Source organism: Dendronephthya gigantea, unplaced genomic scaffold, assembly GCF_004324835.1.
Source record: "Dendronephthya gigantea isolate DGI-Jeju-01 unplaced genomic scaffold, DenGig_1.0 000074F, whole genome shotgun sequence".
NCBI lineage: Eukaryota > Metazoa > Cnidaria > Anthozoa > Malacalcyonacea > Nephtheidae > Dendronephthya > Dendronephthya gigantea.
The window spans coordinates 803,878-830,552 of record NW_021163084.1 but is presented as its reverse complement, the minus strand read 5'-3'; the positions used below and the strand labels follow the sequence as shown (position 1 = coordinate 830,552).

At 36.5% G+C, this 26,675-nt stretch overlaps 3 protein-coding genes and 1 long non-coding RNA gene across 6 annotated transcripts; 1 reads left to right on the top strand and 3 right to left on the bottom strand.

Annotated features, from left to right (window-relative positions):
* Window positions 1-545: 545 nt before the first annotated feature.
* On the bottom strand, window positions 546-15,703 carry LOC114531755 (CCR4-NOT transcription complex subunit 2-like). 3 transcript variants are annotated; one of them, XM_028553374.1, is made up of 22 exons: window positions 15,610-15,703; window positions 15,094-15,167; window positions 14,282-14,425; window positions 13,982-14,048; window positions 13,849-13,902; window positions 13,601-13,671; window positions 12,996-13,108; window positions 12,376-12,525; window positions 11,754-11,813; window positions 10,442-10,517; window positions 10,294-10,345; window positions 7,768-7,935; window positions 7,314-7,403; window positions 7,053-7,090; window positions 6,799-6,814; window positions 6,683-6,725; window positions 6,208-6,269; window positions 6,002-6,119; window positions 5,037-5,075; window positions 4,866-4,927; window positions 3,882-4,032; window positions 546-1,269 (listed from the first exon to the last, which is right to left on the bottom strand). In XM_028553374.1, exons 3-22 carry the CDS (start codon window positions 14,408-14,410, stop codon window positions 1,059-1,061), a joined length of 1,770 nt encoding a protein of 589 aa, XP_028409175.1. In that variant the 5' UTR covers window positions 14,411-14,425; window positions 15,094-15,167; window positions 15,610-15,703; the 3' UTR covers window positions 546-1,058. The 3 variants fall into 3 exon arrangements, with proteins under 3 accessions (XP_028409175.1, XP_028409177.1, XP_028409176.1); XM_028553376.1 differs by having other exon boundaries at window positions 7,053-7,087; XM_028553375.1 differs by having other exon boundaries at window positions 12,376-12,522.
* Window positions 15,704-17,247: 1,544 nt separating this feature from the next.
* Window positions 17,248-18,647, top strand: LOC114531782 (coiled-coil domain-containing protein 34-like). Its single transcript, XM_028553402.1, has one exon. It carries the CDS (start codon window positions 17,249-17,251, stop codon window positions 18,377-18,379), a length of 1,131 nt encoding a protein of 376 aa, XP_028409203.1. The 5' UTR covers window position 17,248; the 3' UTR covers window positions 18,380-18,647.
* A 201-nt stretch (window positions 18,648-18,848) lies between these two features.
* Window positions 18,849-22,025, bottom strand: LOC114531784 (apoptosis regulator Bcl-2-like). The gene is made up of 2 exons (XM_028553405.1): window positions 21,192-22,025; window positions 18,849-20,427 (listed from the first exon to the last, which is right to left on the bottom strand). Exons 1-2 carry the CDS (start codon window positions 21,630-21,632, stop codon window positions 20,278-20,280), a joined length of 591 nt encoding a protein of 196 aa, XP_028409206.1. The 5' UTR covers window positions 21,633-22,025; the 3' UTR covers window positions 18,849-20,277.
* A 988-nt stretch (window positions 22,026-23,013) lies between these two features.
* On the bottom strand, window positions 23,014-26,515 carry LOC114531786. The gene is made up of 3 exons (XR_003687886.1): window positions 25,562-26,515; window positions 24,902-25,127; window positions 23,014-23,853 (listed from the first exon to the last, which is right to left on the bottom strand). It is a non-coding gene; the product is annotated as an uncharacterized LOC114531786 (long non-coding RNA).
* Between the last annotated feature and the right edge of the window lie 160 nt (window positions 26,516-26,675).

Here is a 26,675-nt window from a genome sequence, read left to right as displayed (position 1 = left end):
CAATGCGAATGGCAGACCCATTTTTAAGAATTTTCAGCAAAAATGTCTTCGAAAAGCAATGAAAAGATAATAACTGCTGAGAACTGTCTGAGCAGTGACCCATTGGCTAACAGTTACTGCCATGCAATACTGACGAAGAAGCCAATCAGAATGAATATGCTGAAAGGCTATTTTTCAATACTGAAATTATACTACACTGGGATATTAATAGAGAAATTATAAGATACGCCGGTTACGGTCTACGACTACGGGTCGCGTTTTTTTGCAGTTGCTGTTGAAATGATGATACAAATTTCGTCTGTCTCAAAAGGCTATAGTTTAATAGAGAAGGTTGAGAACAAAAAATACACAAATATCGATGGAAATGGACCTTTTGAATAATAGACCAATTTTTGATTTAGGCAGCAAAAGGGAAATTACCGAAAAGTGCATACTAAATTTAGTAAAATTGCGAAGTTTGGCGGCAAAATATTGTAAAGTACGGAAAAATATAGCCATGCGAAGTTGGAAATCTTGTATACTTTTTTACTACGGCCGGAAGTGTGTAAATAAATTAGTTGAACGCTTCCGGCCGTAGTAAAAAAGTATACAAAATTTCCAACTTCGCATGGCTATGTTTTCCGTAATACCTGACATTTTGCGCCAAAACTTGGCAATTATAGTTTATACAGTTTCAGTATGCTCTTTTTAGCTGTGGTGAGTTATTTCCTTCTTGTTACCTAGATCGTAGTTGATCTATAATGCACAAGGTCCATTCATTGTACAAAATAACGCTTCCCGTAACCATAGGCCACGGTATCCTAGAACCATTCTAATATCTAGGTTGATCAGTTCACAAATGTCAAGGAATGAGAACATCCCGGTCCGATAGTCAAGCATGAAAAAAACAATGGTTCGACATAACGAGCGCTCATTTGATCTTGACGTTTTCCATTCCTTGATACTTGACCAACAAATATTGTTTCGGTTTCGAAAACTTACCCCTACACACTTAGAATATATGAACCTGAAAAAAAATTAATCGCGACACCCCGACTTTCCTATTCCCCTACGTGTACTCACTGCGTAGCTAAAGGCTGTAATGCTGGTTTCTCCTCGAGTTTCTTATACTCCAAATGAAACTCCTTTGCAATCTTTCTCCAGTTCATGTAATCAAATATATAGTAAGTTCCCCTTTCGTAAGCTTCAGTCTTTTGTAAAGGCTCGACACCAGGAACTCGGGTTAACCACACTCGCTCATCCTTGTGATAGCGCCAGTCACGTGAGTATCTGAAATTAAAGGAAATCACTGAGCTTACAACTCGCAAATCAACGTTGAGTAAAGATTAACGAATTGTTTAGTGTAGGTTTTCTATTCTGGGAAAAACATGAACTCAACTTAGGTAGCACGATATTCTATTACTGCATGGGTATCCAACTAACTATATGGGTATCCAGCGTCTAGAGTATCTAGAGAACTATGAGTATCAAGAGAGAACTATGGGTATCCTAGAACTATGGGTATCCAGAGAGAACTATGGGTATCTAGAGAACTATGGGTATCTAGAGAACTATGGGTATCCAGAGAACTATGGGTATCTAGAGAACTATGGGTATATAGAGAACTATGGGTATCCAGAGAGAACTATGGGTGTCCAGAGAACTATGGGTATCCAGAGAACTATGGGTATCCAGAGAGAACTATGGGTATCCAGAGAGAACTATGGGTATCTAGAGAACTATGGATATCCAGAGAACTACTGGTATCCAGAGAACTATGGGTATCTAGAGAACTATGGGTATCCAGAGAACTATAGGTATCTAGAGAACTATTGGTATACAGAGAACAATGGGTATCTAGAGAACTATTGGTATACAGAGAACAATGGGTATCTAGAGAACTATGGGTATCTAGAGAACTATGGGTATTCAGAGAACTATGGGTATCTAGGGAACTATGGGTATCCAGAGAACTATGGGTATCTAGAGAACTATGGGTATCCAGAGAACTATGGGTATCTAGAGAACTATTGGTATCTAGAGAACTATGGGTATCTAGAGAACTATGGATATCTAGGGAACTATGGGTATCTAGAGAACTATGGATATCTAGGGAACTATGGGTATCTAGAGAACTATGGGTATCTAGAGAACTATAGGTATCTAGGGAACTATGGGTATCTAGGGAACTATGGGTATCCGGAGAACTATGGGTATCTAGAGAACTATGGGTATCTAGAGAACTATGGGTATCTAGGGAACTATGGGTATCTAGAGAACTATGGGTATCCAGAGAACTATGGGTATCTAGAGAACTATGGGTATCTAGAGAACTATGGGTATCTAGAGAACTATGGATATCCAGAGAACTATAGGTATCTAGAGAACTATGGGTATACAGAGAACAATGGGTATCTAGAGAACTATGGGTATCTAGAGAACTATGGGTATTCAGAGAACTATGGGTATCTAGAGAACTATGGGTATCCAGAGAACTATGGGTATCTAGAGAACTATGGATATCCAGAGAACTATAGGTATCTAGAGAACTATGGGTATACAGAGAACAATGGGTATCTAGAGAACTATTGGTACATCTAAAAAACTATGGGTATCCAGAGAACTATGGGTATCTATAGAGTTCGGAAAGAACTATCGGTATCCAGAGAGAACTATGTGTATCTAAAAAACTATTGGTATCCAGGCAGAACTGTGGGTATCTAGAGAAATATTGGTATATCTAAAAAAAACTATGGGTATCCAGAGAGAACTATGGGTATCTAAAGAACTATCGGTATCCATAGAGAACTGTGGGTATCTAGAGCACTATTGGTATATCTAAAAAACCATGGGTATCCAGAGAACTATGGGTATCTATAGGGAAGTTCGGATATCTATAAGTCTATCTTATAACAAAAGACGTATCCAAAATATAGTTTATTACTGGTTTCGTACTGTTTCAAGTGACCGGTTCTTGTGTCAAAATAGAATGCACTCGAATTATAACATGCAGCTAGTTAGTCATCAAACATGAGAAATACGCCAAAAATGCATAAAAATATTCATTTTACGCTTGCGATGGCGTTGCGTGTCAGTCGACAGACGTTTATATAGACGTTTATATAAACTAAGGTTTATATAGCCTCCCTCCAATATAACCACAGTGCACTGACTTGGCAAAACTTGTATATATACATTAACACAAACACACACACATATATAGCTATATCTGACTAAAACAGACAGACAGACAAAGACCTACATAGGCATGTTTAAGGAAACAGAGGATATTTATAAGCAATATCTGTAGCTGCACATGCAAGAGTTTCAATTAACCAATGATATTGAATAGCTGCCTTAGTCAAGCATCGAAAATTGTCTTGCTGTTTGTCGAACGAAGATATAGGAGTCTTGCTCAACATCAAGGGCACATAACTCATAGGGAGACAGATAAGAATTGATAAAGTTACATGATGTGTAAATAAAGTTCTTTTATTGTTCTCCTGGTGGTAACTCTGCCCAATATAAGAGACGAGTCTTCCGAGGAAGAGTAGTTTAGCACCGTAAAGCTATACATAATGCCAAAGTTCCGTTTCTCCAGTAAAGTTACGGTTTAATTTTTTTTTGAATGGAAACGGGGGCAAGCAAATAACTGTTATATAATATGCTGTCTAATAATGTGTAGTAAATGTTAGTTTTTTTCCAAATTCTCGACGTTACATACAAACGTAGTCGTCCAATACAAAACGTCGAAACGCTTTCTTGTATATTCCAGGCAGTTGCTGGGCCTATTTAAGAGCCACTGCTATGCCTATACACAGCTATAAACCTCGATGGCATATATGTATATTTGATAAAACAATTTCGAACGTGTAGCATAATTAAAAGATAAAAATTCTTACAGTTCTGCCGCAGCTGCTAGTTGAAGTACATCTCCCTCGTTCGTGTAATACAAATAAAACAACACATCTTCTCCATAACGGACAAGTTTAAACGGAGCCAACTTCTCTCTGATGTAGGAATTTATCCTGTACTCTGGAGGAACGTTGAAATCTAAAATAAGATGGAATGATGATATAAAACACTATTGTGTTATTCAAACCATGCTTTTAGACGCAAATGTTGACATCATGTATGTGGCCATATAGTATCAATATCACATGCAATTAGCAATTTCGTAAATGTCAGCTTCTAACCATATTCACATTGACTTGCAGCTGAAAGACGAGCTCAAATATGAAGTCCGCCGCTTCTTACTGCTAACGTGTAACCCGCTTTACACCACGGCTAAGATGAGAGCGTTTGTCTATGGCTTAACCTTTTATATCCTTTTGATATCCAAACCCATGCAACTTGTCAATTTATCTTTGTGGGTGGAAACCTGAGTATGCGACAAAAACCCACGACTTTTTAAATGACTGGCAACTGTACGCCTCAACATGTAACGTGCATAAACACTTATCAAATATTCCGCGTCACGCGCGACTAACCAGAAAAACGAGGTGCTATTTTCGATATTTGAAGATTAACTGGAAAATATACCAGTCCCACTGGAACTAATGAATTGGTATTTCGGTGGTTCAATTGTGGATTTTGAAAAAAATAAACGGTAAAAAAGTCAAAACAGGATTAGCTTTAAATTATGTCACCACGCTCTGTAAATAACGCCCGCCAGTCTAGACCTTCAGCCTACCCTACAACCTCTAACCAATGCAGAGATACGGTCGAGAGGTGTGGCTATAGAGAGACACTGCATGTGTAACGAGATTTTCACTTGGGATTTCTTTAATCGCCTTAGAAACTTTCGGTGATTTTCGGGGGAAAAAATCCGTTAATTTCGCTTCCATTACTGTCCCATACGAAAACCTGTTAAACCATGAACCTACCTATCTCATGTGGTCTACAAGGAGAGTCTGAGAAAGGAGAGCCAAATGTCTGATAGAGACTCCTACAGAATAGGGAACGTTTTTGTGAACAAAAATATGCTGCAATGACACAACTCAAATAAGTGATACTTGAAAAAACAACAACAAAATTTGCTTATTACAAAAACATACTCAGGTGAATTGAGATTGAGACCAAGTGTCGTAAGGTCGCTATTAAAAAAAATGATGAATTTTAGCACTAAACTGATATACTTGGTTATAAAAAAGCTCGCACGCAACTGTGCTTACTAATATGACAGGGTCTAGTGGTTTGGTATTAACCATACAGCTAATGTATGAACGATATAGAGTCATGCCATGCAGTTGATAGTTTTTGGATTCACTGAATCAACTCGACCAAGTTTCCAGGTAAAAATAACGTACACATGCAAAATATGTTCTGGCATTTATTATTTGTAAAACCTCATATTTTGAATACAAAAAAACATTTTTCCATGTGTACAGAATTTCACCTCTAACCTGGCCTAATTCCCTACATTAGCAAAAGAAATCGTCTAAGTGGTGTATATTAAAATTTAAGAAAAATACACCATGCACTGGATTATAGACCAAACTGGTAAGCTTGGACGTGATTATCATAGAGTAGGTAGTCTCCCACTATTTCCGAGGACATAATAGGTAAAAAATTGTCATTTCCCCAAAGCCATGACCTTCAGAAACGAAAGTTTTATACCACTACCACATAACAATCACGCCAATCACACACCCACGGGTTTAATTCTTGTCAAGTGAATTATTTGAATTAATGAAAATGCATTCCTCGCAGCTGTTTTGGCTCAGGTCAAGTGTGTATGGATTTTCAACATGCGGCCAAAAATTATAAGACAATCTTTAAGTGTACCAAAATTTGGGATTGATCGTAGTTTAGAAGTTATGGTGATGCGCAAGTTAAAGAAGTTATGGTGAGTTTAGACGTTATGGTGAGTACGCAATCGGTGCAAAACATCTTCTCCCATTACCTGGAACATACTGAAAAAATGTTCCCTACAACGCTATGCTACAATGAATAACAATACTTCCAGCAAGAGTCATCACCATACGAAAACAAACTGGATCATAAAACGACAATATCCCACCTTCCAAGAGCAAGGGTGACTAAATTTGGCTCCGTTTCCGCTGCTCTGATGAATGTTAATAATCCGATCATTCCAAACTGATCCGTGACCATGTGTTTGGGAATATTAGTGATCGTGCCTGCAAACGATTATACAATAATGAATCATAAAATCTTGTACTTGGTCTACGCGGTCATCAATTTCTCGGTTTAACTTTTTTAAATTACCGGTAGGCGACGTTTGGATTTTTCCTTTAATTGGTTGAGTATTTTGCGATTGACTGGCCGTTCTAAATAGAAGAATTGTGGTGACCATAAGAACAGTGAATTTTAAGACTTATTATGAAAATATGAGACGTAGGGTGGGTGGGGAACTGCGCTGCAATAATTAGGTTGGGTCAGACCCCCTGTTCTATAGCAGAGTTCTTAATTCGACTATCTATCCTTTGCAAGCAAGACAACGAATTACTATAATTTGATGAAATTGTGTTTGCTATAAACAATCTGTAGAGACATTCCTTATATAGGAGATACTGCCTCATTCCGATAAAAAAATATAAGCATAGCAACATGCAACTTTATGACAGTGTGCATGTGTAGCTGTAACCATGGTGAATTTGAAAAAGTAACAGTTATATTCGTGACCACTATCTGATACATAAGAGAGCCTTGTCATAAAATGTCATAAAAGTACAATAATGACCTCATCTCATCTTTCACCGCTTGCTCATAAGAGGAACTGTTCCCTAGACGAAAAGCAGAGGACGTGATGAGGAAATATTACAGGTACATCCTCTGCGACGAGTGTAGTCTACTTACCAAATCTTTGAATTGCCTGTAAGAAAAAGATTAAGGAAAAGATAAGCACCTCACGAATATCATAAAAAACCTTCCTATACACTTATACAGAAACACCATCAAACCTAAAAAGATTAATTGCTGCACAGTTTCCCCAAATAGCTGGTTACAGTATGTTTATCACTATATTGTCACTCATCTGTCATCATTCATTTTTTCCCTCAATGTCGTCGTACACAATACAATTATATAAACAGAAATAGGGAATTTCTTACTGGTTTATTCTCTTGATTTGCAGACTCGCCCGAGACTTCTGTCACAAAATTCCGAAGCAAAAATTATTAACATCATGAAAGTGATGAACACTTCAAATGAACAATAAAGTTTGCCAAGATTACTGAAGCAATAAGCCAAACTCAATTATAAGTGGCCCATGATTTTTTTTAACAATGGTTGTGTTAAGACTATCAGGCTTATTCAGTAATCTGGGCAACCCCTGGTTAATAATGGTCGGCAAGTAATCTCATTACTTATACCTGATTTAATTATGGTTCCTGGTAAAGCCGGAAAGTCTTCATTAAGCATTGTGAACTCTGTCGTAGGCTCGCCTCGCTTTGACACTAAACCTGGATGAAATTAATTATCAGCAGTTAAAACTTGTTCGCATTTCGACACGAGAGCATTGGAGATGCGGCTTTTAGAGTTCAATGAGATCCGGGTTTGGTGCTGCTTAAGACGGATTAAAGCTATAGATTAGGGCTACAGAGAGGTCTTTATACGGCCAAAACGGTCAGATAGGTCGTATTGTTTTCTGATACAAATTGATTACTAGTGATTCAGGAGGTTTAACATCACAACGTTTAAATACACTGCTGAGTTATATGTGCTTATATCATGGAAAAGCAATTCTAACCGCTATACACGACCAAATTTTGCCGTTCCAGATTCAAAATAACACTGGACCAAACGTTTTCGCCCCTTAATATTTACCGTAACTAGCACGACCAACAAACGAACTGGAAGTTGCTGTTGAAGATGGCGACGATACACTGGGAGGAATGTGTGACATAGGACGGTTGGCCAGGACAGGGAAGTCTGAGAGATCTAAACCACTGTTGATAGCTGCTACTGACGAGATTGTATCCGCGTTACCTAGACCTAGTGGGGGGAAGGTTTGTTAGCATTTAGAGACACTACAGGACTAAAAACACATTCGTTAGATCAAACCTAACAATTCTAAAAAGGACCATCCTATAATCCCATATTGAAGGCGAAACATGAAATATATCATTTATATTGGGACAGTTCTTCAGGTCAAAGCCAGTTTTTATTATTTAAATTTATATTTACTATAAATTTCTACATATAAAAGTCTGGGCAGTGACGTAGTTTGCGGGCGAAGTATGTTTCTGGTTGGCCAACTGTGCGCAATGGCTAATCTGAAGCATGGCGTGTAGCAACCAAAAGCATTAAATTTAGTCTGCAAGCAGGCTAGCAAACACCGCAGAAATTGGTGTTTATGAAGTTTCAACCCGAAAATCTAATCACTGGTTCACAATTGTGCATTTCCGTATCGCTATCAAAGAGAAAACTATACTGAAATATTGAATAACTTTAAGGCTATCTGAGGCTTAAAGTATACACAAAGTTATTATGACGATTCGTTTTTGCCGTGTGCATGCAAGCTTCAAATCTTTTGTGCAAGACAGATTTTGTTAAGTATTTAAAAATCTTTTTTCTCACCAAGTTTGAAGCCTAAATATTGAGAATTACCAATTTACCAAGTCTTACCAATTTCCGGTGTGTCAGACCTTTGCACAAGCTGGATTTTGCGAAAGCGTTTCTTTATTATAATCATAATCAAGCAGATTTTTAATCTTTATTTAATCTAATCTAATCTCTATAAACTAAACTAAACTAAACCAACCTTTCTTGGCAAAAGCTGAAACTAGGCTTTGATGTTCCTGTACAACTGCTCTATAATCTGTCCTTCCTACTGGACGGTCAGGCCCTGGATGAAAATCTTTAAAAAATACTTCGCTGATATATCATCGATTCTACTGGTGTGCCACGGTAGAGTTAGCTTGTTCACAGGCCCACCCTTGGCTGCGGGATACTATGTGGGGGATACTATTATCATTTATAGACCTGGAGCGAGGGGAATTCGACGAAATATTACCCCCAAGGGAAGATATATCCCGAGGGCTTCGCCCGATGTGTTATTATAATATAATATCGATTATGTGTTATTATAATATCTTGAAAGTCAATAATATAAGATTCAAACAAGACACAGTTTGAGACTGTAAATAGGCATGGGTCAGTGAGACTCAGAGACTGTAAATTTTCGACAGAATTCAGACAGAATAAAGATGACAGTCTTAACTTGTGTCTTGTTTGAATCCTATATTATTGCACTCTCAAGATGTCTAGTCAATTCAGAATTTGTTTTTTACTATCCGCATTGTGTTTATATATAGTCTTTGCATTAAGTTGTTTGGATTTTTGTTCTGTTTTTTGTTCTTCTCCATGGCACAAAATTTTGTCACAAGAAAGTAAAGGTGCACTATAATTATTCGTAAAAATTATGTGTTATTATAATTATTCGTGTGTGTTTGTGTTTTTGTTTTCGTTTTCTTTTGAGTCGCTCGTTTTTTGGTCGAGTCGCTCGTTTTTTGGTCGGTTCGCGCCTATTTTGTCGCGACTCGCGCCTATTTGTCGCCACTCGCGAAGCGCACCAATTAGACTATCTCCCAAAATATGGATTCTGTAGGGGAAGCTAAGAAACACAAGCTGTTCATTTCTTCGTAAACATGTCAATCAAAATTATTAATTTTCCAACATAGCTCGCGAGGTTCAAGCAATCGAAAACAAAAAACTCTTAGCTCTTGTCCTAATCCAAACGAATTGACATTCTGCCATATTATCTTGAAAAAACTTAAACACAATTTGGAATTTAACTCTATATATCTGGATCCCAAATCATATCCCGGGACAGGACTAAATAAGGGTTATTACTGTCGCACTTTCTCATCTCGTACTAATTCGCACAGTACCAGCTCTCGCTCGTGAACGTCAAAGACGACGTGAAAATGGCGTGATGCACCTATATAAGGACATGTCACGCCTTTATTTGCCCTTTTTACGTTGCCATCGACGTTCCTGTCCACATGCTAAAACTACGCATGAGGTTTTAATATTCATTTAAAATAAGCTGATGACTGCGGTTTGTGCCTGAACGTGATAGACAAAGTGTAAGTATGCATGTGATATTACGGCTTAATTTTTTCGTCGCAATTTGGTTGGGTTGGATGCAATTCAAACAATGCATAATGCGGCTAAACGAAGCTAAACTACATCTCATTATGTTTGAATTGCTTTCGACGCGAGTTTATAGTTTCGAAATAGACATGTCACAATTTGTTGCGGGCTGCTTTGAAATGCCCTCGCACGTGTGTACCTCATGCCTAAGAATAACTATTCCTACCTAGAAATTACATAATTTTTTTTTCTTACCAGGCGAGGAGAATGCACTCATCATTGACGATGCCGGCAGGCCAAAAACATTCTGACAAGAAATCGACGGCGGAAATGAATTAGACCATGTTGTCGAAACATTTGGATAATCTGAGGAGATGGAAGATAAGAGAATAATTTGACTCACTTGTTGAGATCTTGGAGGACCAAACGCACTTGCTAGCGAATTACCCGTGGAGTTGACCAAACCACCGTGTCCCGAACTATATAAAAAATACCCATATGTTACATATGGAGGTGGAGTCCACCGCCCAGCCCACCTCAATCTTGGCCGTGGACGCAAGAGGGGTTTATATTCCCACAGTTCGGCCATTTAATTGTGTCTAGAATAGTACACTTTTCTAGAATTTCCAGCTAATTTCTCAAAGAAGGACATAAACAAAAATAAATTGCTTTGTTATACCCTCGTTCACGCCCCCCTGACAAGGTCAGGTCGGTTTCATCCAATATTGCTAATAAAAGGGTCGTGCTGGATCGAATTCGACTTTGTCTAAAGTTTTCATCGGACATTGCGTACAACAGGGATGGCGCCAGGAATTCCCCGGCACAGGGGCTAAGGGCCGCGACAGGGGGGCTGAGGCTGAACTCCTGGTTGTTATTTAACGTGTAATTGTAGGAAGCCCAGTTTTCGGTGTATTGCCACAGTCCCATGCCTTAGATTTGAAGCGTATGCTTGGCGCCGAGGGAGAAAATGTTTGAAATTTGATTGCTCTAGAATCTAGATCTTTGGAAATTAGCATTTCAGAGTCTTATCACGAACTTTCTCATGAAAATTTTTATGCTACAAACCATGTACAATGTAAAATACTAAGTTAAATTTTGAAGCAGTTTATATGTTTTATTTGGGAGAACTAAAAACAATAGAGGGCGACTCAATATACCTCCCGTTCATTCCCCGACGAATTGTAAAATTTTCCCTGACAGGGGGCTAGAGTCACCCGACGAGGGGGCTATAGCCCCTTGCCCCCCCTCTGGCGTCACCCTGCGTACAAGCGCTACCCTTGAGCAGCACTATGTATGAGTATACCAAATCAAATATTGGGAGCTTCCCCACAGGTGAGTACCGTGAGGTGGAAACCTCCGACGCCCCGCAATGATTGTTTGATTACTACAATTTATAAACATACAACTCGCATCGTCCCACTGATAGAAAATACTATCCTCGTATAAGTACTTCCTTAATAGTTTCTTTGAGAGGATTTGACGATCAATTACTATTAAACACGATTTGGATCCTATATTTTGAACAGGATTTGGCATGATCAAATATGCTGCGAGAAAGGCTTTCACATAAGCAAGAGTTAAAGTATCCTGTGCGGCGGATGTAATTGGACTTAATTGGACCCTAACCGGAACATGATTGATAGTATTCTACGGGATTATTGCAGAGAAAACCTTCTGTTGAGTTGCAGATTTAAGAAGATGTTAAAGCAGTTTACCTGCCAAGAAATGACCGCTGTTGTTGTTGTTGTTGTTGAGCTATTGTACCAGGAGAACTTCTAAAAAAGTGGATATGTTTAGGTTATGCTTATATTTTGTACTTGTACACATACGCTTAGTCTTTGTTACACGGTGTAATTTTTATTGCAACTTGCACTACAATTCTACTTTTGGGAAATGTAATTTTGACAACGACGAAACATTTGTGTTATTATACTCCATGGAGGTTTCTTACACCTACATTGTGAAGACTCTTCGCTAATCTTTATCTCTTAAATTAAAATTGTATTGCAAGTTGCATGAAAATTGCACACAACCAGTTGCTAATTAATCCAAAGTTGTAAGATGAGAAACTTTCTTTGTCAAATAAATATTGAAGTGTGAAAAATATTTCCATGTGAAGTTGACAAATTTGTATTACGAAAAAAAGCAACTTTCTAAAACGTGTAGGGCTTTTTCTAAAAAATTAAAAAAGTGTTCTTAATATTTTCCAATATTTCACAGCCAAACATTCCAATTTTACTAATTTTTGAATGCTCTTTCCAGCTGAAAAAGGGAATGGTCCACTGCAATTGCATTTTTCGCTAACCAAGTGGTTCCACTCAGAGCAAATGTTTATACCTTCCGATAGTGGAGACAGGCAAACCAGGTGCTCGACTAGAAGGTTTGGAGCCAAGGGAATTGAATGCTGCCTGGGCACCAATATGCGAGTTTCCAGCTGGTGGTAGGCTTACACCTGAACTACGTTGACCCATTGATAGAATGCCTCTACTAAACCAGAAATGTGTGGTAAGTACTACAATTATAAGATGATGGATGGTTTATGGTTGTAGTGATGCAATAGTCACGGTAATAGTATAATGATAATTGCGATGATTGATGGTAATGTTTATTGTAATGACCATGCAATGATGATTGTAACAATCATTACGTTCGAACAATGGACACTTGGTAGTGGTGGTAATAATATGAATCATGAGGTTAGTAATGAAAATAATCAAGATTATTGATCATCATCACCAATAATATTTATGGTAATCATGAATATTGACAAGTAATAATAATTATCATGATCACCAATAGGCTGTTGCGGTATTTGAAAATTTCGATATATTGATATCGAAATTGAAATTTCAATTTCGATTAATTAAAATGATGATATAATGAAGGTGGTGATGAATATGACGATACGTATGACTAAAAGTGCCAGTGATGATAATTGTGACAAGGCATCGACATACCTGCCAGGTTGAGTTGATGAGACTGTTGAACTAACACTATTTAAATGTTGCAATCCTGAACTGGCATTTGACAGTTGACCATGGTAACCAGGATAAGAAATACTCCTACTAAACTACAAGAAAATGAGAAAGTGATGTGAATAAAACTAATCACCACAATCAATTTGAGTGAAAACCTTTAAAGCATCTGATTTCACATTAAATGAGTGATCCCAACTACAGACTAATTTTGACATACAATCAACAAAAATAATGAAACTTCCACTAGAAGTAATGTAAAATAAAGCTAAAGTTTGGTTGTACAATTATACCCTTCCTAGTTGTGGTATTAGCCTTTTTTGGTATAACTAAATGTTTACCTATAGCTGGGTAAATTCTAGAAGTTCAAAGAGTCTTAATCTCAAGTGGAATTATACACACTTGTGGAAAAATGAGTCAACTATCAGTCCTCCAGCAGGAATCAAACCTGCATTCTTTGTCTATACATTCCTTGTCTTCATGCTAATATCAATTGTCTCAACAGTATAGCTTAACAATTAGACAGGATCAAATTGCACAAGATCTAATTAAAATCAACTTATTCCTATTGGGATGACTGCTCTTACTTGTGGAGATCCTGTGAGACCTCGGCTACTGCCTGGTGCACCAGGAACTGCAGATGTTGGAGTTAAACCACCTAACAAATATATCATTTAGAATGATAAGTGGAAAGAAACAAAGGGAAAAGACAGACTTCCATGCACAATTGTAGTAAATGTAAAACACAATAGACCAATGTGTTAAATACAAAAAAAGTTAACAAGTCTACATCAAGTCTACATTGCATAAATATATTTATTTTTGTGTCATTTACCTGGGCTTCCAAGACCAGATCCAAAATAATTTTGCTGTGAACCAGGTGCTGAAACTAAAATGTTACAAATTAATATTGATCGCAAATCATCATGATCATGTGTTTTTAATATCTTCTCAAGCTCTTTTTTTACCTGCAGGAGCTGAATAAAGGTTGTTTAGATGTGAGACTGGCTGACTTGTTGAATGAGATGGCAATGGCTAAAGGGTAAACAACAAGGTATAAGTGACTAAATCAACTCTATGTCTAGACACAGACAGTAACACAGTAGCTTGATGACTTAGGCATGCAGTGGCTGAAAAGTATTATTTTTTTATTAAAGATGGATGGTAGCATGATGCAGTTGGCAGCATAATGCAGTTGTGTATTGGCAAATCCCCAGCACTGCATGGATCTTTTTTATTAATACATTGGAATAAGAGGTATACAATACCTCTTTCTCAGGCCTTCGAGGAAACGGTGACTGATTGAAAAACATATTTGATGAATTGTTTGTATCATGTAGAGAATTTTCTGTATAGAATCCAATGTTGTTTGTTTTCAATGTTCCAATTAAATTCATAATTTTTAGAAATTCCTACAAAACATAAATGAAGGTTATGACTGAGAATGATAAGCAACAAAGTAGGGTTCCACTTTTATTACTTTCCTCTTATTGGCATAGGGGTACAGGACAGGGGCAAGGGGGCACTTGCCATCCCAAAATTTCAAGAATAAAAAAATTTGGGCAAAGTTTAGCTGAAAATTTGGGCAAACTGAAAAAGAGTTGCATAGCTAAAATTTTTAAAACCAAATTTTGTAATATATATCACATATGTGTATTCTATTTGGCCATTTTTGTTGCACTTTCTTGAAAGCACATCCGGCACTTTGCCAAATTTATTGTTACAAATCTGGTGAAAGTTAAAACTCGGGCACATTGTATGATTAAAATCAGGCGATCCCCCCCCAAACGAAGTTCCGCCTGTACGCCTATGGCTATTGGTGATACTGATATATTTTAATTTTACAATTATATCAAAAGTGTGTTGCATACAACAATTTCGAAACTTGCAAGAAACTTGGAGAAACTTGCAAGTATTATTATGAGGTTTCGCTGATAAACATTAAAGTTTGAGACACTAAAGTTACATTTTGAATCTAATTAAAACATGTTTTGTGATCACATGTACACACTTAGACATAAATGATGACAATTCCGCTTTTTGGGATTGAAATAAAGACTTCTTTAATTAATCATAATACCTGAAATATAGAATCTGTTACTCTGCCATAATTTCTGGCAAATCCTAAATTATTGTTAAAAAGCTGCTTGAAATCTATAAAAGCAAAAAAGGCTATTATATAATACACTTGTAATATTAAGCATCTTTTGTAGATACTTTCTTAAATTAAGGAAAATTGCATAACATATATGAAAATCGATTCTGAAATACAATAGACAATACATAGGTTGTACTGTAACTCGTTTGTAATAAATTGCATTGAAGTTTAATAACACGACCACTTATTAAAGTAGAAATATATTATTAATGCTATATTGTCCGTTATTAGCTTTCTTTTATTTCAAATAAATCAACTTGTACAGCGACGTAGTTCAAGATGATTTAAGATGATCTACAATAATTCTTTCTACAATTCCATCATGACAAATTGTGGATAGAAATGGAACCTTTATACACATTTATACATAGCATTTGGAGCACAAAATTTGACAACGGTAAGAGGAAGTAATGTCGACTCGATATATATGTCACTTACTGTTTTGAAGGCGAGATTAATGTGTTATTTGTGTCCAAAAATGTTTGAATTTTGTGCAAACTACAACAGCTTTTTTTATTGCTTCTATTTTTCGCGCGAGTTGTCTCAAATAGGAGACTGGGGAGAATTACTGGAAATCCGTCCGTAGTACTCCATCTTATAATTATAATATAACATTTATAGTACGCGCGTGCTGATTGGTCGAGAAGCGTGTTTCTATAACTGTATAGAAACACGGGAATTTTCCCGCCGAACTTGACAAGCGAAGCGATGTAATGAGAATTTGTAATTGAATCGAATCATAATATTTGTACAAAATCTTTTTATTGAGTTATATTATAAAAGAAATAGAAAACATTTTTTCCTGTGTTTCTATACAGTTATAGAAACACTTGTGGGAGTTTGGGAGAACTCGAAATAACGTGGAAAAACTCGCCCTACGGGCTCGTTTTCCCACTGATTATTTCTCGTTCTCCCAAACTCCCACGCGTGTTTCTATAACTGTATAGAAACACGGAAAATGTTTTCTATTTCTTAAATGTGTAAATGTTTTGCTGTATTGTTGTAATTCAAGGAAGTGGAGCTTGTAATGTTTTGAAATCAAAAATGGAGCAAAATACTTTATTTTTTAGGCAACTACAAAATTCATACACTTGATACTTGATAAACTATTCAACACAGAGACAATAAAAAAATGTAATTGACATTCCCTTTAAATAACAGGGGCCAGTATAAAATACCATTTAACTTTTAACTGTTTAATAATGACAGAATTGTGTATTTCTGAGTTAACTAGGATTTAACCATGCAAAATGTAGTTAAAGGGCTTTATGCAACCGCCCCCGGATATTCAATTATTCCATGCTTTAATTATAATGCTTAAATAATGTTCAACCGAAACAGCATCCCAAGTGGTAAGCAACGTTCCTGTGCGCCGAGCATGGTTGCGACAATGTTTTGCAACTATCTCCACTCTTTTGCCACTCTCCCTTTCTCAAACACCCCCACCAAATGACCAAAATTTGACTTAAAAAAAAGCATCTTAACTTCAAAAAACAAAATGTGAAAAGGTGGGTGACAAAAGAATTAGAAAAACGCCGCAAACGTTTTTTTACAAGATCACATGCCATTGGTCTCCTACAAGAGTGAGACGAAGGTCAAACCTCGCAGAGTTTCATTCCATTGTGCACCTTTACAACGAACCTTCATAAAAAATAATTGAGTTCACTTTACTGTATATATATATATATATATTATTATATATATTTATTATATATATATATATATATATATATATATATATATATATATATGGACTGTACATATATGGTACACAACAGACAGCAGTGGCGTTGCCAGCCTGACGATTTTGTCCCGCTATGTAAATTTTTGTTTATTGTTACACAACCCAATGAGCCCATGCACAGCTACTGCAGGCATTTATATAAAAAGAAACCGTTCACCACCATTTTTACCATTCGGAATTCGGATTCATTCGGAATCAGGTAATGGATAATCCCAATGGGTAATCCCAGTAAACTCGATAATCTGAATTCCGACATTTTCCGAGTATACGGCGATAGAATACGGATTCCACAAGGCACAAACACTGGCACAAATTCAAATTTTGAAAAACAAAATGGACGTTTCCCCAAAGCGAGCAAGCACGCCAGTGGATGATTCAGAGTTAAATAATACAGCATTTTCAATGGACTCTTTACAGATTGGTGACTCTACACGCTCCTTGCTTTCTCCCCTATACGATAAAGGTAGAAAATCTGTTAAAGATTCGTCTTTTCAAGAGAAATCACGGTCCGAAAATGATAGTTGTTCTAGTGAATCTAGTCACTCAGTAAGTAAAGTTAAACTTTCCGATAAAAGTTATAGTTATAGCTCTGACTACGAAGAATCAGAAACCACAGTTAAGAAAGGAAAACGAAAGTCAGTATCCGCAAGTGAAAGTTCAACTACTAGCTCATCTAGCCCTTTAACGACATCAAAAAGCAAAACAAAAACAAAATTGTGCGACAATAAATATGGTAGTTCAGTTGACAGTTCAGAAACGTCTACGAAAACAGAGCCATGTTTAAGCCCATGGGAAAAGTGGCTGCTTGCTAAGGTTGTCGAGGACAAAAAACGTGCTAACGATATTATGAGAAACAAAGCAGTACAAAAGGAAATTAAATCTAAAGAGGTTAATGAGAATTTTGAAAAGCAACGTCAGGCAGAAGCGAATAGGAAGGAATGGTTAAGATTAAAACAAAGTGAGAAGATGAAGAAAGAAACAGCAGAAAGAGTCAAGAGTGAGAATTTACAAAAAAAGCAAGAGATTGAACAAGCAAATATTAAAGAAAAAGCAACAGAAAGTTATGCAAAGTGGTTAGAAGAAAAGGAGAATGAACGAAAAAAACAAATGAAAAGTCGAAGGCTATCAGAAAAAACAAAAAAGGAAAATGAATTAGAACGTAAACAAAAATGTGAAGAAGCCTATAAACTTTGGCTACAGAAAGCAAAATTGCATCAGAAATCAAAGAATAATCATTTTGGGTACTTAGGGGGTAAGGTTACTGGTTACTATGACTGGACTACATATCCCATGCCATCTTATAGTAACCCCAAACCATGGGTGTCTCCCAAGGTTAAGACAAGGTACCAAAGTAAAATAAAGTTGCAAAATCCTTCACCTCCTCTGTTGTTTGAGGAACGGGAAAGAAATGAAAAACGAAAACAAAATCATCAGGTGAAACAAAGTAGAATTAGTATTTGTTGAATAAAAAGTATGGAAATGTTTCTGTGTTTGAGTATCTTAGTTTGATATACATTCTCAAGGTTCCATACCCTTTTTTAGGGTTTGCAATACCATTTTGCCAGGAAAATTAAATAAAAAAATAAACTAATCCCTGTTATTTTCATGGTTGCAAACCTTGGACTAGAGTATATTGTGGCTCAGTAGGTTGAGTTAATGTGGATGTTCTTGTATAAGCAAAATCTTAGCAGTCTGCCAAAGCAATGTTGCTAAATAATTGCTAACCAGTAATTTTCAAATATATTTTTCATGTATATTATGATATTAGGGAATGGTAATTCAAGCTGCAATTCCTAAAAAATCACTGCACAAATGTTTATGTTGAGTGTAATATATTTCCAAAAATATGAATGTTCATACTTTACAGTTTACAATGACAAACATATAAATATATCTGTCAAAATAAAATTAAGTACACTTCATTACAGTAACTACAATACCCAGGATTGTAATCAACAACAATATAGCCAACCTAATGTCAATAATAACCTGGTACCACATACCAAAAAGCATTAAATATTTTAACGTTTTGAAATTTATAAAGAATATATATTATAATCCATGATATAAACACCCATTGCCTATCTAGCTAACAAAACAACCTGTCTCTAAATATATGTATGTGTGGCTTGTAATTTGATAAGAAATCACAACACAAAAAGTGTGTACATAACTCATAAACTTTTGTATTTATATATTAATGTTCAAAACCTTGCATGAGTGTATGTAGCTGCTGTAGCATGGTAAAATTTTGTGGCATGTGTGATATATGATATCTATAAACTCTAAAAAGAAACTCTGTCATCATGGAGTCACCATGGTACAATAGTTGATCACACAAAAACAAAACTTGTTACAGTTTTCATTGGTCTAATATTGAGTCTGATTAAAAAGTCCATCAAGAGTGTAATCATGGTCGCATTCAGATAACTTTTAAAAACAAAGTAAGCAATTAATTATGAATGTTCCCAAGTGGCATAGTAAGCATGATAATTGGGGGGGGGGGTGGGTACATATTCGTATACTCATGTTGTGCATGATTTTCTCTTCTCAGATCCATGTCTATATTAGTCAATATAAGTCTGCTAACATGAATATAGGATTACGTGACACCCCCCCCCATAGTATTATGCTTCTTACGTCACTGATATCCCCCCAAAAGAAAGCATGAATTGACACTAAGCAATCAGTGTTTTCTGGCTGTTCCCAAAAGGAGACAAACCTACAGATGTATGTATGAGTTTGTATGAGTTGCATAAATGAAAATGAAAGACTTGAAAGCCTAAATATAGCAGTGAGCTGGTGGTATCCAGGCTCAAACCTGTTCTTTGAAATTACTCCAAACTTTTTTGCAGCATTGAAATATTCAATTTTCCACAGACATCTACAGGCATGCACCATTAGAAAGTTACCCATAGAAAATGTTCCATAGGAACAAAAGATTGCCTTATATGGTACTAAACTAGTTTCAAGTGCAAAACTAATATCAAAACATGGTATTTCAAGTCAGCAATAAAATTTGAAGCAAATTTTTCAAAAAGGATACTGAGAGTGGCCAGCTAAATATGTATGTATATAACTAAAACTATCACTTGCCTAATAACAAGGCTTACTTAAAGAACACAATAAGAACAAGTTCTTCTCAGAAGACAAAACAAAACCCCTAAAACAAAGTTTTCTACCACTTTTAGTCTGCAATAGTTGCTGTATATTTTGCTGCAAACCTGTGCTACAAATTTTCAACCAAATTGCTTCAATGAGAATGTTTTACCCCAAAACTGAATGCAGATGCTTTGAGCTACAAGATAAGTTTATCTTGAAGACTGCAACATGAACTTTCAGTTCTTTAAAAGGCAGCTAGGTCATGAATGATTAATCTGGTTTGTGGCAAACATGATCAAAGCACCAATACTAAAGCCAGCAAGTGCATAAAGACTCCAGTTTTTAAAATCAAGTTCATTTTGAAAGAAGTCATCTCCTCCAGGCAGTTTGAAGAAATTGACAAATCCATCCTGCAATGGAGTAATGAGATTATCATCTATGTAAGAGTTTTTTTGGAATTGTATTGCTGTTCAATATTTATTGTAATTCCACATCTAAAATACCCTTAATTGGTTTTGAAAACCATTGCTGACACTTGAACAATATTGAAGTTAAAATATTTCTTTCACAGTTGCACCACTTCCTTGTATAAAATTGTAGAAATTTAATAAAAACACATTTTTCTTCATGTCTTTTGTAGTTAAATCATGAATCATCATAAATGCCATTCAAAATCAATTCCATTATTAGAGATGGGAATATATTTTTAGGTACAGGCACATGCATGTAAATTGCCACCAGTCTGAATTGCACATAATATTGACCTTATTTAAATATTGTGTAAAATTCGTGCTAAAAGACACGCAAATCAGGTTTTAAGATAATGCCTTAAGTCGAATTCTTATTATGACAAGCGTTTTGTATGACTGTAGTTTAAAATTTTGACATTTGACATACTTTGTAAACAAATATAATCTCTTTTATTTGAAGCCCTAAAATTTGCTTTCTTTACAGAATATTTCAAAATATTCCCGTTAAACCTCTCTTTACAGTGGTTCGTTTGAAAAATTATATCAATGAACTAATATTAGGATTGTAATATTCCAAAAATATGTTGCCTCGTATGTTGCAACACTGTTGTATTACAAAATACTTTTCGATGTCTCAAATGACTATATTAATACAAAACTCTTGGTGTATAATATACAGTCTATATACAGCATATTACACTTACCCAACCACCGTGTTCTTCGACCCAAACTCTCAAGTTATCCTCAATGTATTCTGTCATCCACTCCGATATTTCATCTAAGAATAGCACGAGCTCAGAATTGTTAGCACAATGCACCATAACAGAACCACCAAAGGCTAAGAAAGCAACAATTCGTCCCCAATTTATGCCTGTGACAAAAATCTCATCGGATATTCCCATGAAAATCAAATGAATGTTCTCAGATGTCATGTGCAATTGGTCTCCCAAGTTTGTAAATAATTCGCTTGAATCATCGATTAATGCATCTACAGTTCGTCTTACATGCAGTTGGCTTATATCTGGGTGAGGATTTGGCGCAAATCGTTCGATGTTAAAACCATTCTTGACCAAAACATGGCTCAGTAAATCGTGGATGAGTTCCTTCACACGTCTTCTGGGTACTTTATTGCGTGTACCCTGCATGGCTAGCCAAAAAACGGACCGATTTTCACCAAAACAAAAAGCCCATGAAAACTTTTCCCAAGCGCTGTACAAAAGGCAAACACCCCCGCAAGTAAAATACAATCGCACGCCCCGGGTTGCTGGAAATTAACCAATCAGTGACAGCCATTATTATGACGTCATCTTATTGCTTTCGTGTCATTGGATGAATCATCTCAATCGTAACTCAAAGTTCACTGAGTCTCTCACTACCTTCACGCTTATTTGCTCCATTTACAAAATTAAAAAAATCTTCCCCTACAATTTTAAAATTATTCGTAGTTATATGCAGGTTAGACAATGTAATCTTATCGTCGTCAGTCTTTTAAATTGAGTTTTCTACATAAGAATTCCTACAATACAAACTATTTTTATGGGCGTACAATTTTGCCTCTAGTATCTGTCAGAATGTTCTAATTTATCAGAAGAATCTTAGCTATTCATTGTTTGACCCAAAGGGGTCAAGAATTTGCGGATTCTCTATCTTCTCTTTTTGTTATGTTAACCTCTGAAATAACCTAAAATTTGCTTGATCGCCGTAACATGCCGTAATTAGGTTAATTTTGAAACATAATTGCTAATATTTTAAAGCTATTTCCTCATCCAACTGATGGTAGTTGATGATAGTATAAACAAACCACTCAATTGAATGAGGTTGCAACCTTTTAGCAAAATTGAAATTTTGCTGCTTTAAGCGAATTCCTTGCTCCCACGAGCTGATTAAATCTGTCTGTAACGACGCTGCGAAAAAGATCTCAAATTAAATAATTCGCATTATTCACAGAAATTTATCGGAAATTCCTCACATTCCAACATATCGCTATAGATACGATTGTGACTGCAAACAGCCGGCAAAGCTAAAGTAAACCCCTCCCCAAGAATGAAAGACATGGACACATTTTATCCCCAATAAACAAAGAAACACGGAATTAGGGAGTGGAAATAGACGACTTGTTGACTTAATATCATCGAGCCTTGATCGCCTTGCGTTGTTGAAAGGTTCTGTCTAAAATTGTTGATTTCAATGCCGCATGACAATGGTTCTTTGGACACACGGGACAGACGCTAGTCACGCTACACGATTTTCCTTCTTTTTCCACATTTTTATTTCCCTTGATCAAATGTGTAGGCCCAATTTGACGAAGGTGTTAAAAATACAGAAAATTGTGGTTTAAGAGACATAAGGATGTTCACTATTTCATGATGAAACAGCACATATTTGTGCACTTCCAAATCCACATTTGACGTCACCCTGACGTCACATTGATGTAGAAACCTGGGCGTTAGGCCAAGATCAAGAACACCTTTCTATCCCCTAAAGTAAGAGTTTATAAACACCTGGCCATGAGTTGGTTAAAACTTATGTTAAGAAAAACGATAGAAGTTTCCGGTGGGCTTTACTTATCCTCGTCCTTGCTTTGAAATCTTTATATATAGGCTCTAACCTTGTAGTTGTAGCAATAAAATACTTTGATATTATATTAGCCTTTGAACCTTTGCTGTGCAGCCTTTGGACTCGCGTGCAATGGGTGCAGACATCTACTGTTCCTTCTATGACCATCTTGCAATATATACTCAATAACAGGAAATGTAAAGGTGTGAATACTAAAAGGAATTCTTATCACGAACATTCTCAACAAGTGGCCAAATCAAACATTAGCAGCTGTTAGTTTTGGTCAAATACGCTTACCGATATTTGAAATTTTTTATTTGCATGTCCAGGTGCTATGGCTACAATCGTCAAAATTTCGGTAATCATTAAATGAACGCCGCACGGGTGCCACGGAAACTTGATTTTTAACATTTCTTTAATTAACTGTATTATAGGTCCAAGATTGTATCTTCACCACATGTCAAACTGGGAACAAGTCGGCAGTAAATCAATGCGGCGAAAAAATTCATATATAAAACAATCTCTTACAACGCATGAAGCCGGCAAATGTGAAAGCTGACAGCTGCCTGCATGCAAACACGTCATACTTTGCAAATGCGCTGTCAGCATATCAAGACAGTCAAGTCAATGTATTGCAGAACTCCAGGGCTTCCTCAAGTCTGCATCCTTTAGTGCAACATTCCTCACGATATGCATTGTAAAAGTCTTCTTGAACATAAATATCATCCGATGGAGATGACTTTGAAACTCCGACTTTTTTAACAAAACTGTTTGCTGTGTCTTGCTTCAACAGAGGATTGATAAGTTTTTCTGATGAAAGAAAGATAAGTCATAAATCATCTCGATCAGCAGATGGTTTGGGAATGACGTCAGAGCGACCATTCAAAGTTTTTCAAACTTTGCTGTTTATCACACCATGAAAATTTTCTTTTCAATTTTTTAATGGCCCACTCTTGACGTGCACGCAAACTATCTATAAGATACCCGATAAATGGTGTTCAGAGCAGTTTACACGATCCCTTTTACTCGAAAAATGAATCGTGAGATAATTTTGCAGTATCCTATGGAAATGGAACTAAACAAGCCCATGCTATCGTCAGGATGACACTAAAACACTGCAAAGATGTCACGTTTCGTTTGTTGAAAAAATACTTGACAGGAGCCAGGAAACCATAGTTCCGCTCACGATTCATAGGTGCTTTTTTGTGGCCGCTCTTTGAGTTCGTACTGCACGCTGGCTAGCATTCCGAAAAAAAGGTTTGAATTCTACACGTTTCGTCCTGAGCCTAAAGGACTTCGTCATAAAAGTTAGTAAACGTTAGGTCGAAACATCGAGTATTTTCTCTATTTTAAGCTCTGTATGTTCACACGATTAGGCAGTACTGCATTGGATTTAGTTTGGGCATGACGTCCGAGCGACCATTCAAAGTTTTTCAAACTTCGCTGTTTCATCACACCATGAAAATTATGGAGTATTTTCTCTATTTTAAGCTCTGTGTGTTCACACGATTAATTTGGTCGGTTTCAATTCACTCAGACGTATGGAATGTTATAATGAGTAATATGTGTTATTGATAAAGGCAGTACTGCATTGGATTAGTTGATTCGCATATCATAAATGCATTGCAAGTCAAAAGAGTGAAAAGACTAATGAACTTAGAATGAACTTGATCCGACTAAATTGGATCGTTTGAACAGACTTTACGTCAGGCCGTTGTTATAAAACAGCTGATTTAAAAGACGCTCTCACACTGCTCCCTGATGGTTATTTTGGAATGTATATTATACAATTATATATAGCTTTCTTGTAGAGAGGAGACCGTAGTTTTTTATCCCTGATTTATTAGGAAAGTCTTACTTTGTACTTTCTTTCTGGTAGCCAGCCATTTTTCTCCTTTGCCAGGACAAATTGACTTGAAGAACCTCGGGAACAAATTGTTGTCCATGCAGTATATGAAATCTGGATGATGACGACCAAAAAAAATTGGCTTCTTCTTAATACCTGTTTTTTTCTTGCACGAGACGTCCCAGGAAATAAGTAGAAAGGCGATAAAAAAGAGTGCAAACTGCGTCCTGGTTGACATCTAAAACAAAAAGGGGAACTCAGTAAAATAGAATATAGATGGTTGCACTACTTATGGTGGTTGATGAATAGTCAGGTTTAGACCGGTATTTATTATTTACATTATTACAGTATGTAGTAATCTTGCATTTATAATACAAAGTCATATAACTGAGCTATTTACGATCCTTGCCATCAGTGTGCTCTTTGTCCACAAACGTATTGAAACATGCAAAGGCCATGGGCCCATGGTTGCTGGAAACCACTGATATCTATAGACTATATACCAACAGAATGCTGTCTAGCTATGGCCTGGAAGAATTTTTTAAAAAGACGTTCATCGTCGATTGTCATTAATTTAATTACGGCTTAAAAATAAAATAGTAATTCGAGATTTTTTTGCCAATAAAAGCCTGAGTAGTTTATTTCAAATAAAAATGATCAAAAACTCAATACCATTTTTCCAAAGCGAATTCACATTATCCTTAAATGTCGCGATTCGTCGTTATTATCTGTCATATATCTGATCTTTTATTCTTGAACACCCGTCAGTACCTAACTATTATTGACAGAGATTTTACAGGTATATTGTTGCTCTTAATGTTGGGATCTGGGTCAGATTTTCGGCAAGATAAGACTAAAAGAACGCTTTGAGAGTGCGCATGCCCCAGAACTAACCTATGAAGTTGGTTGCCACCATGCAGAGCAGATGACCTGGTCACAAATATGGTCAATTGTGATCTTATTACCAGGACCAATGAATCGGTTATGAATGTGTACGGAATGCAAAAAAGTGACTGTATACGAGTTACGAGTATCGCATTTAATGCACCGTAGCCATGCAGGTTAGGGCTAAACGCACACCATAACTCAATCTCGTTCCCATGCAGAGTCATTTGATTTACGGTCTGGGTAAGAGATTGGCTATAGAAATGGGGCCGGTTGTATGAAAACCGGATAGCGCTATCCACCAGATAGTGATTTTTTCAATCGCTTTAAAATCGCCCGTTTTTTAGTGTAACTTTGATTAAATCTTGTATTCCTTAATCGAGGATCATCTTTAATAATTGTTGGTTACGATGCTGAAATTTTATCGCTTTTCGAGCATTTTTAGAACGGTTGAAAAAACCACTATTCGGTGGATAGCGCTATCCGGCTTTCATACAACCGGCCCTTGGTTGTTATAATTAACCTCAAGGGCAATTCTCAAACAAAACTCAGCACAAAAAGGAAATACATCAGGGACCGGTAATATAAAACTCTATAACTACATTATAGTTAAATCCTAGTTAACTCAGAGATATGTACAAGACTCTGATTGGCCAATTCTGTCCTTAACTACAGTTAAAAGTTAACTTGTCTTTTACACAAGTGACACCAGGAAGTTTCCCAGGAATAAAAACATCCTCTGGATCTAGATATCTGCAGGACTTTATATATATAGTGTAGGCATTGTGCCAGTCATGGTTCAAGATGAAATATTGTGGGCCTATCTTGACACTGGATCCTGGAGAAATTTCATGTGGCGAGATTGACTGTTAAAAGGCTGAAGATAGAGCCAACAAATTAG

Bases quoted from the DNA above. Each gene is read 5' to 3' on its own strand.
- LOC114531755 (XM_028553374.1), bottom strand. From the start codon at position 14,410: ATGAATTTAATTGGAACATTGAAAACAAACAACATTGGATTCTATACA. The intron at 13,672-13,848 runs GTAAATGACACA...TATATTTGTTAG, and splicing joins ATCTGGTCTTGGAAGCCCAG to GTGGTTTAACTCCAACATCT. The intron at 10,518-11,753 runs GTAAACTGCTTT...TTTTTTATATAG, and splicing joins CAGCGGTCATTTCTTGGCAG to TTCGGGACACGGTGGTTTGG.
- LOC114531782 (XM_028553402.1), top strand. From the start codon at position 17,249: ATGGACGTTTCCCCAAAGCGAGCAAGCACGCCAGTGGATGATTCAGAG.
- LOC114531784 (XM_028553405.1), bottom strand. From the start codon at position 21,632: ATGCAGGGTACACGCAATAAAGTACCCAGAAGACGTGTGAAGGAACTC. The intron at 20,428-21,191 runs GTAAGTGTAATA...ACTCCATTGCAG, and splicing joins TCGAAGAACACGGTGGTTGG to GATGGATTTGTCAATTTCTT.